The 12,118-nt window shown below is 58.6% G+C and overlaps 1 protein-coding gene across 1 annotated transcript; it reads right to left on the bottom strand.

Annotated features, from left to right (window-relative positions):
• Positions 1–7,553: 7,553 nt before the first annotated feature.
• Positions 7,554–10,782, bottom strand: LOC107539383 (popy Class I histocompatibility antigen, A-1 alpha chain-like). Its single transcript, XM_087826991.1, has 7 exons — positions 10,686–10,782; positions 10,321–10,590; positions 9,801–10,076; positions 8,995–9,270; positions 8,767–8,871; positions 8,122–8,337; positions 7,554–7,970 (listed from the first exon to the last, which is right to left on the bottom strand). Exons 1-6 carry the CDS (start codon positions 10,747–10,749, stop codon positions 8,279–8,281), a joined length of 1,050 nt encoding a protein of 349 aa, XP_087683117.1. The 5' UTR covers positions 10,750–10,782; the 3' UTR covers positions 7,554–7,970; positions 8,122–8,278.
• Positions 10,783–12,118: the final 1,336 nt, after the last annotated feature.

The raw sequence follows: 12,118 nt of genomic DNA, 5'->3' as shown, positions 1-12,118 counted from the left end.
CAGGGCCTCCGAACGCGAACACGAATGTCCCCATTTTACAGGTGAGAAAAGTGCCAAGTTGCTGGGGTCACAGAATTGACGTTGAACACAGTCGGGGTTCCCAGTCGCTGCTCTTAACCTTAAGTCAGAAAACTCAGCGCAGAAAGGAAGTCGCACTCGCAGGGACAGGCTCAGCGGGTCGGACCCGCGCGACGCCGCGGTCCCACCCGCACAGGTCACAAAGGCGAAGAGCTCGGTCCCGGTAACTACGGACGCTTCGGTGTCCAAGGAAGGGGAGGGCGGGGAAAGAGGGGGGAAGAACAAACTCCGCCCCTGGAGAACCTCCCTGGGCCACCCCCCTCGAGCCCTCTGACGTCAGGCGCAGGCGCGCACGCTCTCAAACGGCGCTTCCCCCACCCGCGCCCCGGGCCCCTCCCTCTGAACCCCGCTAGTGCCCCCCCTGGGTGAGCTCCTCCCCTAGTCTCGCCCCGCGGAGGATTCGCCGCCCGCGCACTCGGAGCCCGGCGGGGCCTCCCGAAGTCCTTCGGGTGAGAGCGGCTGGCTTCCGGGCGGAGTCGGGGTTCGTTCGAGGGGTCGCGAGTCGGGCCGAGCGCGGGGCTGCGCGGGGCGGGCGAGGCGGGACCCGCAGACCCGCCGGGAGCCGCGGCGTCCGCGGCGCGGAGGCGCCTACATTTCCCGAGGCCCGCGCGGCGCGTGTGCCCGGGCGCGGGGAGGACGCGCCAAGGCCGGGGTCGTGCCGGGGGCGGGGCCGAGGGGTGGCCGAGCCGGGGCGGGAGCCGGAGGCTGTGAGCGACGCGGCGTGAAGGCCACGGGTGGGAGGCCGCGGGGGTGAGAGAGCGAGTGAGATAAAGGAAGGAAAGTGCAGATGAATGTTCACATGCGGGATCGTCCACCTCGGGACGACTGCAGACGGTGAGTGCGCTTTTGAGACCTCGACTCTCGTCCTCAGCGCGACTGGATACAAAGTATCCGTCCAAGGTCAGCAGCCTTCTGAGTAGAAACAATGTCCCTAAAGTGTGTCCCGAAGTTCTGTTCGGCACTGGAAAGGCCCCGGGGCCGGAGAACGTTCACTGTGAATCCCTACAGGCCTCACCTGCTGAGAAGGCGGGTCCTGGGCTCTGGGGGGGCCTCCCACCCTCCTCGGTCCCCACGAAATGAGCGTCAGTCACCACAGGGCTCAGCAGGCTGCTTTCCACCTCCAGGGGCTCTGCGGCCCCCACCTTGTCTGACTCTCTGCTTCCTCTGGGTTTTACAAACGAGGGTCAGGCTGGTTATCTGAGCCCCTGTCACCCGCGTCAGGGTCCGTGTCCCCTCAGAGTTGGATGGAAGCCCTTACGAGTCCCTAACAGGGTTGCACCAGAAACAGCAGAAAGATGGACACAGGCTGGCTCATGGAGGCACCGCCTCAGGAGGCATCGTCTTTGCTGTTCCTACAGGACCAGGACGCCTTTGCCAGGCGCAGCCCAGGAGACAGGGAATTGAGACCAAAGCCTGAGTCCCCAAGTCCCTTTCCCTTCGGGGCAGCTGGATGCATCTTAGGAAACCCCGCGCAGGCGGCACAGGAGGGGGCGCAGGGCGGCGCTGTGACCCTCAGCTCGGGATTCCCAGGATCTGGTTCCTTTCTCAGCCCCCACTCAGGGTGCAGGACACTAGGACCCCGGCACTGAGCTGTGAGGGAAGAGGATTAAAATGGGGAATGGGAGAGTGGGCCAGGCATGTTCCACCCCTCACGCTGTTCCTGAGCCCTGACAGGCAGATGGTCTCCAGCAATGCTTCTCTCCCCTCTTCCTGCCTCACCTGCACACAGCCACGCACAGCACGGAGCACTCGGAGAAGGGAGCCCCGAATCTTGGAGGGAGACGGAGAAAACTGCATCCCACTGCCGGGGTTCGGGGGAAACAAAAAGGGTCCTTATGCCCTAAAGTGACTGTACCTCGGACTAGGATTCTCTGGGACTGTCGGTCGGTGCGCCGTGTGTGAGTGTGCGTGCCAATGCCCAGTATTTTATGTCAGACTGTTAAAGTCACAACCCTAATTCTGCACCAGTTTCATCCATTTTCCCATGGTCCTCACACCAAGTCTAAAGCTCCGTCGGGTCCGAGACAGTGAGCAGAGCCTTCTGCTCGTGGCTGAGCAGCTCCCGGCCCTGGTCACCCAAAGCTCGGCTCGGACCCCAAAGGAACCCCGTGCTTTCTTCCCGCATCGTCAGGGACCCCAGGACACAGGGAGGCGCAGGGCATCTCAGCATTGGCGTGAATCCCACGCGGGCCATGCCCAGCGCACGCCCACCAACCCCAGCCCAGCAGAGCGGGCAGAGCCCGCTGAGGCAGCTGGGCGGGCGTGTCCTGCGCAGTGTCCCACAGGCCCGGCTCAGTGTCCTCTCCTAAGCCGCCTCTGTCCCCTGACTTCTGCCTGAGAGTGGACGCAGGGAGGCCTCCCCCGGCTGGTCTTTGCTCCCGAGGGTCCCGGGTTCGATTACAGCCAAGGGCAGGAGGCAACCAGTTGATGTGTCGGTCTCACATCGATGTCTCTCTCCCTCCTTCCCTTCCGCTCCTAAAAATCAATGGAAAGAAGATCCTCGCGTGAGGAGTCGCAGCAGCAAACCCACCGGCCGCGGTTTGTCGGCCAGGCTGAAGAAACTCTCAGAAACGCGCGAAGGGACTGACAGGCGCCTCATGGTTTCTCCCTGTGGGTTGGGGGCAGATCACAGGTGCCACCTGCACTCAAGGGTGTGGCTGTCTCAGCTGAAGGCCACCGAAGGCCACCTTACGGGCTGCCCACTGGCACGTCCACAAACGGCTCGTCCGCAGGTCTAGACACGTCTGACAAGGCCTCGCCTTCCATGTCTACTTGCCTGGTTTTTACTTCTGTTTGTGTTTCCGTTGGTTCAATATTATTTCCCCCCAGGTTGATTGGGGTGTAAGGGACATGGGACATTGTGTGATGACCTGATATAGGTACATATTGTGACATGATGACCAGGATTCGGTGAACTGACGTATGTGTCACATCACAGAGTCACAACTGGTGTGGGTGTCAGAACTTCTCATCTACTCTTAACAAATTTATTTTATTTTTACTTTTCTTTTATTATTGACGCTATTACACTTGTCCCCATTTCCCCCCCTTGCCCACCTCCACACATCCCCCCCCACGCAGTCCCTCTGGCCCTCACCACAGTGTTTCTGGGTCCATGGGCTGTGCGTGTCTGTCCTTTGGCTCATCCCTTCACTGTCTTTCATCAGGTCCCCCCGTCCCCTTCCCCTCTGACCTCTGTCCGTCTGCTCCATGGTTCCAGGCCTCTGGATCTATTTTGTTCATCAGTTTATTTGGTTCATTAGATTCCACGTATAAGTGAGATCATAGGGGACTTGTCTTTCTCTCACGGGCTTATTTCACTCAGCATAACAATCTCCAGGTCTAAAGAGACCCCAAAACGCTAATTTGAAAGAACACCTGCCCCCTATGTCCATGGCAGGGTTATAGACAAGTCCCAAGATTTGGAAGCAGCCCAGCGCCTGTCGGTAGATGAGTCATAGAAAAGCTCTGGGACATTCCCTCCGTGGGTACTACTGGGCCGCGAGAGGAAAGGATCTTACCTTGTGGGACAGCATGGAGGGGCCTGGGGGACCTGGGGATGTTTATCTGAAAACACGTAAAGTTTAAATGAGAACAGAAACTCGATGTGCTGGGGACCCCACTGTGAGTTCGCTCCCCTAACGATGCTTGTCCATGAGAGTGAGTCCTGAGAGACTGTGGGACGCACAGGGGCCACACAGACACTGCCCACTGCCCTGTCTGCTCTCCAGCCTCCTTTCTCCCCAAGGCTTTTCTCACTCTCCAGTCTGTCATAGAATATGTTTAGTCAGCCCAGCACCCACCTCCTTCCCCCAGGATAGAAGCTCCATGATGACAGAGTGTTTCCCTTCCTCGTCCCAGCCTCAAACCCAGGTGCTCAGTGAGAGCAAACTGAGGTCCCGCCATTTGCGACACCAGGTATGGACCGTGGGAATATCGTGCTGAGGGAAATAAGTCCCTCAGGAGACGCTGAGACCCCTCTGACTTCACTCACATGTGGGACATAAACCTGAAGCTCAGAGACACGGGCAAAAGTAACTTGGTTACCGGAGGGAAGCGGGTGGGAGGTCGTCAAGGCTGAAGCCAAACAGAGGGTGTCCCCGAAGCTGTGTACACAGGGTCAGAGCTGACGGCTCCATTTGGAAACGGAAAGGGATTTTAATAAACACTGACTCATAACTATTCAAAGTGGGAATGCAGGCTGGGGCAACTCCCTATGTATCCTGGCAGGAGACGATTTCACTGTGGGTGTTGGGCACACAGTGCAAAGTGCAGATCTTGTAGCACAGGATGTACACTTGAAACCCACATGACCCTATTTTCCAATGTCGCCCTAATTTAATTGTTAAAAAATGAATTGAAGAAGCGAACCTAATTTCAGGTTCTAAGGGCACCTGTACGTACATGTAATCAGGACGTTCACATACTGAGAGGGCACAGGGACAGTGACTGAGCCCCCTCCTTGCCTTAAAGAAATTCAATCAAATGTTATGACCACGGGCTCTGGGGAAAGTGCCCCTCCCTTCCCTAACCATGTAAACACACATATTTTTTAATTTTAATTTTTCAACTACAGTTCACATTCCGTATTATAGGACTTTCAGGTGTACATCATAGTGGTTAGACATATAATTTACAAGGTGATCCCCCCCGATAAGGCTGGTCCCCACTTGGCACCAGCCATAGTCCTTACAATGTTTTGACTATTTTCCCTCTGCATGTAGATGTATTTTAATTAACCACAACCCTCCACATTGTCATTAATGGTGTCATTTTTTATGAGCATGGAATGGCACATGCATGCTATTGGTTATTGATTATTGATTGCTGAGTGCCACCATGCCCACAGTTAATATTAACTTCAGAAGTTGCTCGCAATGGAGTTCCCGCTCCGGGCTCCATGCTTAAGGAGACCACTCTCTGCACTAAGGATGGGAGTTTTTAGTTGAGAAAAGATGCTCTTTTTTGCTTGATGTCAACATAAAAGGCTCCAAGATGCCCGGAGAATGATCCAAGGGGAATGGGTCCCAGGTGCCCCAGAGCTAAACTAGACACGTAGAGTTAACAGGAGGCTCTCTCTGTATTTCCTGAGACTCAAAATTCAGGACACGGACGCGGGAACCATGGGGTTGTTCACGACCCTGAGGACAGAGACGCCCAGCTGCGCCCCCGGGTCAGTCCCGGGGGGAAAGGAGGCCCGGGGTCAGCTGCAAGCTGGGGCCTGAGGGCCTCTCAGCCGGTCCTGGGGCTGCCGGGCGGCCTTGGCGTCCACGCTCTTCCCACGAGGCCACAGGGCAGACCCAGGACCAAGTCAACCCCGGACCCTGAGACCCTCCCTCCGCCCGCCCTGCCCACAACCTGCTGGGCATGGATCCCGACCGCGGCTGGGCCCGGGACCCTCAGTCAGGTTCCCCTCAGTGCTGTCTGCTGACTGGGCGGAGTCCACGCTCTCTCTATAAGATTCCCACACTGTCCACAGAGAAATAAAAAGATCACGTGAAGTAATAAACGGTCAAGATACACTGGAGAAAAGTTTGTTTGGGGGGACTGTGTGGAGTCAGCATAGAATTGCACACCCATGGTCCCGCCACCCTGGTCGAGGCAGAGTGGCCAAAGGGACCCTCGGAGCCCCTGGGAAAGCGGCCCTCAGGTCCCACTCCTTCCCCTCTGTTCCCGCACCCACTGCTTCCCCCCATTTCCTTACCTCAGGGGGCACAGGTTCCTTCTCTAACCCCCTCTGCTCCCAGACTCACAGGTGTCCCCTGGGGCGATCAGGGACTTCTCCCGAAATTCAGAGGAAGGCGAGGTCCCTGGGGTCTCATAAAGTCCTGTCCCTTTTACTGTTTTGGAAATGGGGAGCAGGGAAGTGGGTCTCCTTGCATAATGTTCCTCGCTGAACAGCAGGTGTGTGGCCCCCACCTGTGAGCATCGGGAGACCCTGCCCCTGAGAGCCAGCAGGGATCTCGAGGTCAGTCCATCTGTCCTCCTGACGTTTTGTCTGTTTTTAAATCCTCAACTGAGGATATTTTTTCCATTGCTTTTCAGAGAGAATGGAACAGAGAGAGAGAGACAGAGAGGAACATGGATGTGAGAGACGCACAGGGGCTGGTTCCTCCCGCACATGCTGCCACCAGGGCCCAGGATGGAGCCTGCAACCGAGGTCCTGCCCTTGTCGGAATCCACCCCTCAGACCTTCAGCCTGGGGGCCGACACTAACCACTGACCCAAACTGCCCAGGGCCCTGCTGGCTTTTGACTCCCTGCCGTCTCCTCTGTGTCTCTGTCAGTCTCTGGTGTATGTAGTGAGTCTGCCAAAGGGGTTTCAAAGTATTGAAACCACGGACTCTCCCACTAGCAACATGAGAGGGAATGAGTCCACGTTCCTGCTGACAGCTGATTGTCTGCTTCGTAATTTCCCCAGCCTGGGAGTTGAGCAGTGATGTCTCATTATGGCTTAATTTTAATTCCCCCTCTGAAACTGCTGGGCAACTTTCATAAATGAATGGGCCCCGTAAGCATCCTCAATAGGACGATGACTGGACTCCTGGTCATGACTGAGGGGGACCCAGTGATGTGCCAGCATCTCTAACTGCTGTGACACTTTTGCTATTGACAGATCTCTGGTCAGAGGCCTGGGGATGAGAGGAAAGGTCTGGTCTTGGCCCCGGTTCCTGGCACTCAGCTCCTAAACCCTGGGCATCTCCTGAGTGACAGGTGACTCTGGGATGCTAATGAGATGGCTCCTGGCTGAGGGACCTGGAAACTTCAGGATGGGGCTGGTCCCAGGAAGACCAAGCTTGGTCAGAGGCGGGGAACTTTCAGGCCCTGGAAGGAGGAGAGAGCAGGATGGGCCTGAAAACCTGTCTCTAGACACCAGGCTCACGGTGCAGGGACCGAGGGGCCTTGTGGACAATGACAGGGAGGCGACCCTGTTGCTGTCAGAGGGGAGGGAGCCACCAAGAGAGCGAGACCAAAACACACAGACACAGTCACAGGCGGAATCTCTACAGAAAAGAGAAACAACAAACACCCAGAAGATGGGGCTGAGGGGGGCCCAGGCCTGAGTCCAGGCTGACCAGGCCCCTCCCCCCCTCACTGTCCAGGGTCCTGGAGATGAGCTTCACGAGGACAAGTGACAGGGCCTGGGATGTGTGAGTCCCTGTGACCACGGGTCCTGGTGGGACCAGGTTCCCTGAAGGCACAAGGTCAAAGCAGCAGAGAGGTGACCCAGCCAGGCAGTGACCACGTCAGAGCTCACGATGCTCTTGGCGCCCACTGGGCACAGGCCCCAACCTCACTCGGTCCTCACAGCCTCTCCCGTCCCCCTGCCCAGGCTCAGCACAGCACACACAGGGCTTCTGGAAAGTCCTAGGTGCTTCCCTCATTTTCCTCTCAAACTTTAGGATCCTCTCCTCTAATTACCTATCAAGCCTCATGGCGAGAAGTCAACAAAGTCATACCCAGAGTCTTTGTTGTTTTTTTTAATGTTTTTATACATTTCACAGAGAGAGGAAGGAACAGGGAGAGACAGAAACATCGATGAGAGAGAAATATTGATTGGCTGCCTCCTGCCCGCCCCCAACTGGGGATCCAGCCAACAGCCTGGGCATAAGCCCGACTGGGAATCAACCAGAGACCTCCTGGTGGATGCGAGACATTCAACCACTGAGCCACACAGGCCGGGAGGGGTCTCATTTCAATACAGGAGTAAGAAGCTGCACATCAGTGCAATCGAGGGGGGGGGTCAGCCCCACCTCTGCTGGACAGGGAAGTGTGGGGAGGGGACCTGGGGGGCAGGGCCGGGACAGCCTCCCAATCTGAGGTTCTTGAGTCACCAAGTGGGAGCCTGAACAGATCTTCCATCACTCAGTCCCCACAGGCAGCTGCCTCAGGCTGTGGAAGGAAACCATCAGGAACAAGTTCAGGGCAGTGGCTCTAACTGGTCACATTCTCAAAGGTCCACTTCATGCTCACAATGTCCACAGAGTCCCCGTAACCCAGTCCCGTCCCCTCTGCCCCAAACCCTCCCCATTCAGGGTCTCACTTTTAGAAGCCGAGAGACACACATCAGAGCCCTGGGCGCTGTCACTGTCTGGGGTGGACACAGCAGGACATGGTCAGGGACCCAGGACAGGAAGCTAAAGGAGGGACTATGGGGTGGCGGGGTCCCCATGGGCTCCCATCTGCACTGTCCCAGGGTCTCAGGGGGCGCCCCCTCCATACTCACTGACAGCCTGAGCGTAGCTCCCTCCTTTCCCACCTGCAAGAAGGAAACATCCTGTGAGAGACCAGGGAGGGGGCAGGGCCATGAGGTCCTAAAGGAGCCTAGTCCTGGGCCCAGAGAAGTTTCCAGAACCCTATGTCTGTACAGACCCAGGGCAGGGTCAGGAGACCTGAGGAAAGTGCATGTGCAGGGACTGGACCCACCTCCCTCCTGCAGGTCTGTCCTCAGCAGGGACCTGCCCCCTGACCTGAGACTCTTGGGGCCGGGTCCCCATCACTAGCTCACCAGGTGACCCATGTGTCCCTCAGTGTCACACCTGCCTCACTAAACAGGAAGTCAGCACACAGGGCCCCACACTGGCAATCCCAGGCCTGGGGACGGTGCTTCCCATGAATGAAGCAGGACACACGTCTCCCTGGGATGACACCCCAGGGGGACACGAAACTCACACCACCCCTTCCCCACCTGAGCGCCTCCTCGCCCACATCACAGCTCCAGCCACCACAGCTCCGAGGACAACCAGGCCAACAACAGCGCCCATGATGATGAAGGGGGTCTGAGAGGGAGGCTCTGGGAAGAGAGGGGAAGGGAGGGTGAGGCCCCGACCCCCAGGCCTCAGCCCTGAGCCCACTGGAGCCCCCAGAGGCCCCTGCTTCCCTGGGAAGAGGCTCTGTGCCCACGTCCCCTCCTCACCCCATCTCAGGCTCTGGGGCCCCGGCAGCCCCTCGTGCTGCACAACACAGGTGTATCTCTGCTCCTCTCCAGGGGGCACCCCCAGGGACGCCCACTTCTGGAAGGTCCCGTCCCCCGCGGGCCTGGTCTCCACAAACTCCATGTCCTGGGTCTGGTCCTGCCCGTCTCGCTGCCAGGTCAGGCTGATGTCCGCAGGGTAGAAGCCCAGGGCCCAGCACCTCAGGGTGACCTCATGCTCAGAGATGGGGTGGCGAGTCACGTGTGTCTTTGGAGGGTCTGAGGGAAGGGGGAGAAGATTCAGGAACATTGCTTCCACCATGGGACGCTCCAGCAGGGCTCAGGTGACCATCCTGAGAAGGGACAGGACACTGGGGTGGGGGAAGGGACACAACCCAGACACCAGCCTGGACAGAGGCAGGGGGATGACCTATTGGTCCCTTAGGAACTTCCAGGGTCAGAGCAGCACAGCCCAGGGCAGGAGGTAGGCGGGTCTCTGGGGACAGAAAAGGCATTTCTGGTCCTGACCTGGGGGGAGGCCAAGGACTCAGAGCAGCGGGGCTCAGACCTCAGACAGGGGGTGCGGGGCAGGGAACAGGCCCGAGAGAAAGGCCCCCTGGGGCCCAGAGCCACCCCAGGGTCCATGGGAACCGCTGAGCGCCTGTTTCAGGGGTGGTCTCCCCTGCACCCCCGGAGACTGCACCCTAACTGTCCCTGAGAGGAGGGCAGGGGTGTCTGACACGGTCCCCATTTCCGTCTCCACGCGGGAGCCCCGCCCGAGGGAGAGGAGGGCGCCGCGGGCCCTGTACCTGTGCGCAGCAGGGTCTCCTTCCCCTTCTCCAGGTAAAGGCGCAGTGAGTCCACGCACATGTCCTGCAGGTAGATCCTCTCACTCTCCGCCTCACCAGCCTCCTGAAACTTGTGCCGGGAGATCTGAGCCACCGGGTCGGCCGCCGTCCAGGAGCGCAGGTCCTCGTTCAGGGCGATGTAGTCGGCGCCGTCGTAGGCGAACTGATCATACCCGCGGAGGAGGCGCCCGTCGGGTCCCAGGTCACAGCCGTACATCCTCTGGATGGTGTGAGACCCTGACCCGGCCCCTCGGTTAGCCCCGCCCACTCACCCCTACCCCTGGTCACCCGCCCCGCCAGGCCCGCGGGGACTGAACTTAAACTGAAAAAAAAACCGGGTTAAAGTCCCCGCGGGCTCCTCCCGGGTGGGGGGCAGGGCGGTTCCGCAGCCTCGGGGTGAAGCTCGGACCCCGACATTCTGGGCGACCCGGCCCGTCCTTGGGGATGGGTGTTGGTGACGGGGCCGGGCCGCGGGGCTCACCGTCCTCGCTCTGGTTGTAGTAGCCGCGCAGGAACTTCAGGTTCAGTCGGTAAATGTGTGCATTTTCCTTGCTGATCCGCGTCTCACGGTCCCAATACCCCGGGTCCTCCTGCTCCATCCACGGCGCCCTCGGCTCCATCCTCGGATTCGCGGCGTCGCTGTCGAACCGCACGAACTGCGTGTCGTCCACGTAGCCCACGGAGAGGAAGCGGGGCTCCCCGCGGCCGGGCTGGGACACGGCGGTGAGGAAATATCTCAGGGAGTGGGGGCCTGGGGGGGACACGGGAGACGGGGTCCGCTGGACACGCGCTTCCGGGTCCCGCGCTCCTCCCCGCACAGGCCGCGCCCTCCGACCCCGCACACACCGGCCCGGGTGCGGGTCAGGACCAGGGCCCCCGCGAGCAGCAGGAGGAGGGGTGGGGACCCCATGACCCGCGTCCTCGGGGTTCGGGGACGATCTGAGTCCGGGCGGGTCCGCGGGAACTTTTAACCGGCACGGGCGGTGACGCTAAGGAACGCACAGCCAATGGGAGTGAGAAGTGTGTGCGCGTCTTGAGTATCCCGGCAGGAGGCCCCCACACAGGTTGGGAGAAGGGAAGTGAAACCGGGGAGCTGGGGACTCCCCAGCCCTGAGCCCCGCGCCCCAGACTCCGCGCTCGGGCTGAGACCTGAGAGCCAGGCCTGGGGGCCCGGGGCCGAGTCCTGACCCTCCCGCAGGGGGCGCGCTGGTCACCCCGTCCCCCCGAGTCCTGGCCCAGGGGCTGTGTTCTCAGCGACTCCCCCACCTTCTGGGTTCAGCACCTCTATCCCGTCTTACAAATGAGGGGGGACCCCAAAGTAATGCTGTTTATGGGGTGACAGCTGTCACACTGTCCACACAGGCATCAAACAGTCTGAACAATTATTAACTCAGTTTGAACATTAATAACCTATGACGTGTTAGCAGAAATCATGTTTTCATGAAACATGACTGTCTCCCAGATAAGGTGACAGGAAGGGACCTGCTCACGTTTACATCCTTGCGGGTCTCGGCTCTGGTCCCGTCACTAGAAGTCCACAGGGTTCATATTTGTCTGTGCATTTAATCTCCTAATTGGGTTGCGGGGTATAAATATGCACAGCTTCAGGGACCATGGAGAGGGAGCATTTTCATAACCTTTCGGATCGTTGTTGACACTCGTCTTTGATCGTCCACTGAAACCACACGAGTGGCACGTCCTGAAATGCTCTGCACAGTGAAAGCTGGCACAGGACTGAGTGTGTCCTGCCCGGCTGTGTTGAAAGCCTCGGGCTGTCCTGCGAGGGGCTCTGGTGCTCACGAGGGCATTGAAAGGGGTGCGTTGTTTCTCTGAGTTGGGGGATCTTCCTGTGGGGACGCATTTAATACATGTCACCAAACACTCCCGTCTGTTAATATCACCACAGATCCCACTAGAAAAGTCTCAGAACTGGGGCGCTGTGTAGAGCACGTGGTGGGGCCCGAGTTTTCCAAAGCCCTGGTTTTCTCTTGAGAGTTTACATTTTATCAGGAAACCAGGACTGTCTTTTGCCAACTGTCGGCTCATTTTTCCTGAGGTAGAAGCTCAGGTTCATTGTTGAGAACGTGGGCGTCAATTCTCCCAATGTCAGTAACAGCAGTTTCTGTGCGTTTTTAGCAGGAGATTAGACAGGACAGACAGGCGGACTGATACAGACGGTCCTCTCAGAGGGAACAGAGACAAAGCATGTTCGCGGACATGACGGCAGGGGGCGCTGTTTTCGCAGCATAGGTAGACTCGAGCTCTCTTTAGTTTTCTTG

The sequence above is a fragment of the Miniopterus natalensis genome, chromosome 18 (genome assembly GCF_054644295.1).
Source record: "Miniopterus natalensis isolate mMinNat1 chromosome 18, mMinNat1.hap1, whole genome shotgun sequence".
Classification (NCBI taxonomy): domain Eukaryota; kingdom Metazoa; phylum Chordata; class Mammalia; order Chiroptera; family Miniopteridae; genus Miniopterus; species Miniopterus natalensis.
This window is presented reverse-complemented; position numbering and strand designations above follow the sequence as displayed.

Bases quoted from the DNA above. Each gene is read 5' to 3' on its own strand.
- LOC107539383 (XM_087826991.1), bottom strand. From the start codon at position 10,749: ATGGGGTCCCCACCCCTCCTCCTGCTGCTCGCGGGGGCCCTGGTCCTG. The intron at 10,591-10,685 runs GTGTGTGCGGGG...TGTCCCCCCCAG, and splicing joins CCTGACCCGCACCCGGGCCG to GCCCCCACTCCCTGAGATAT. The intron at 9,271-9,800 runs GTACAGGGCCCG...CCCTTCCCTCAG, and splicing joins GGAGACCCTGCTGCGCACAG to ACCCTCCAAAGACACACGTG.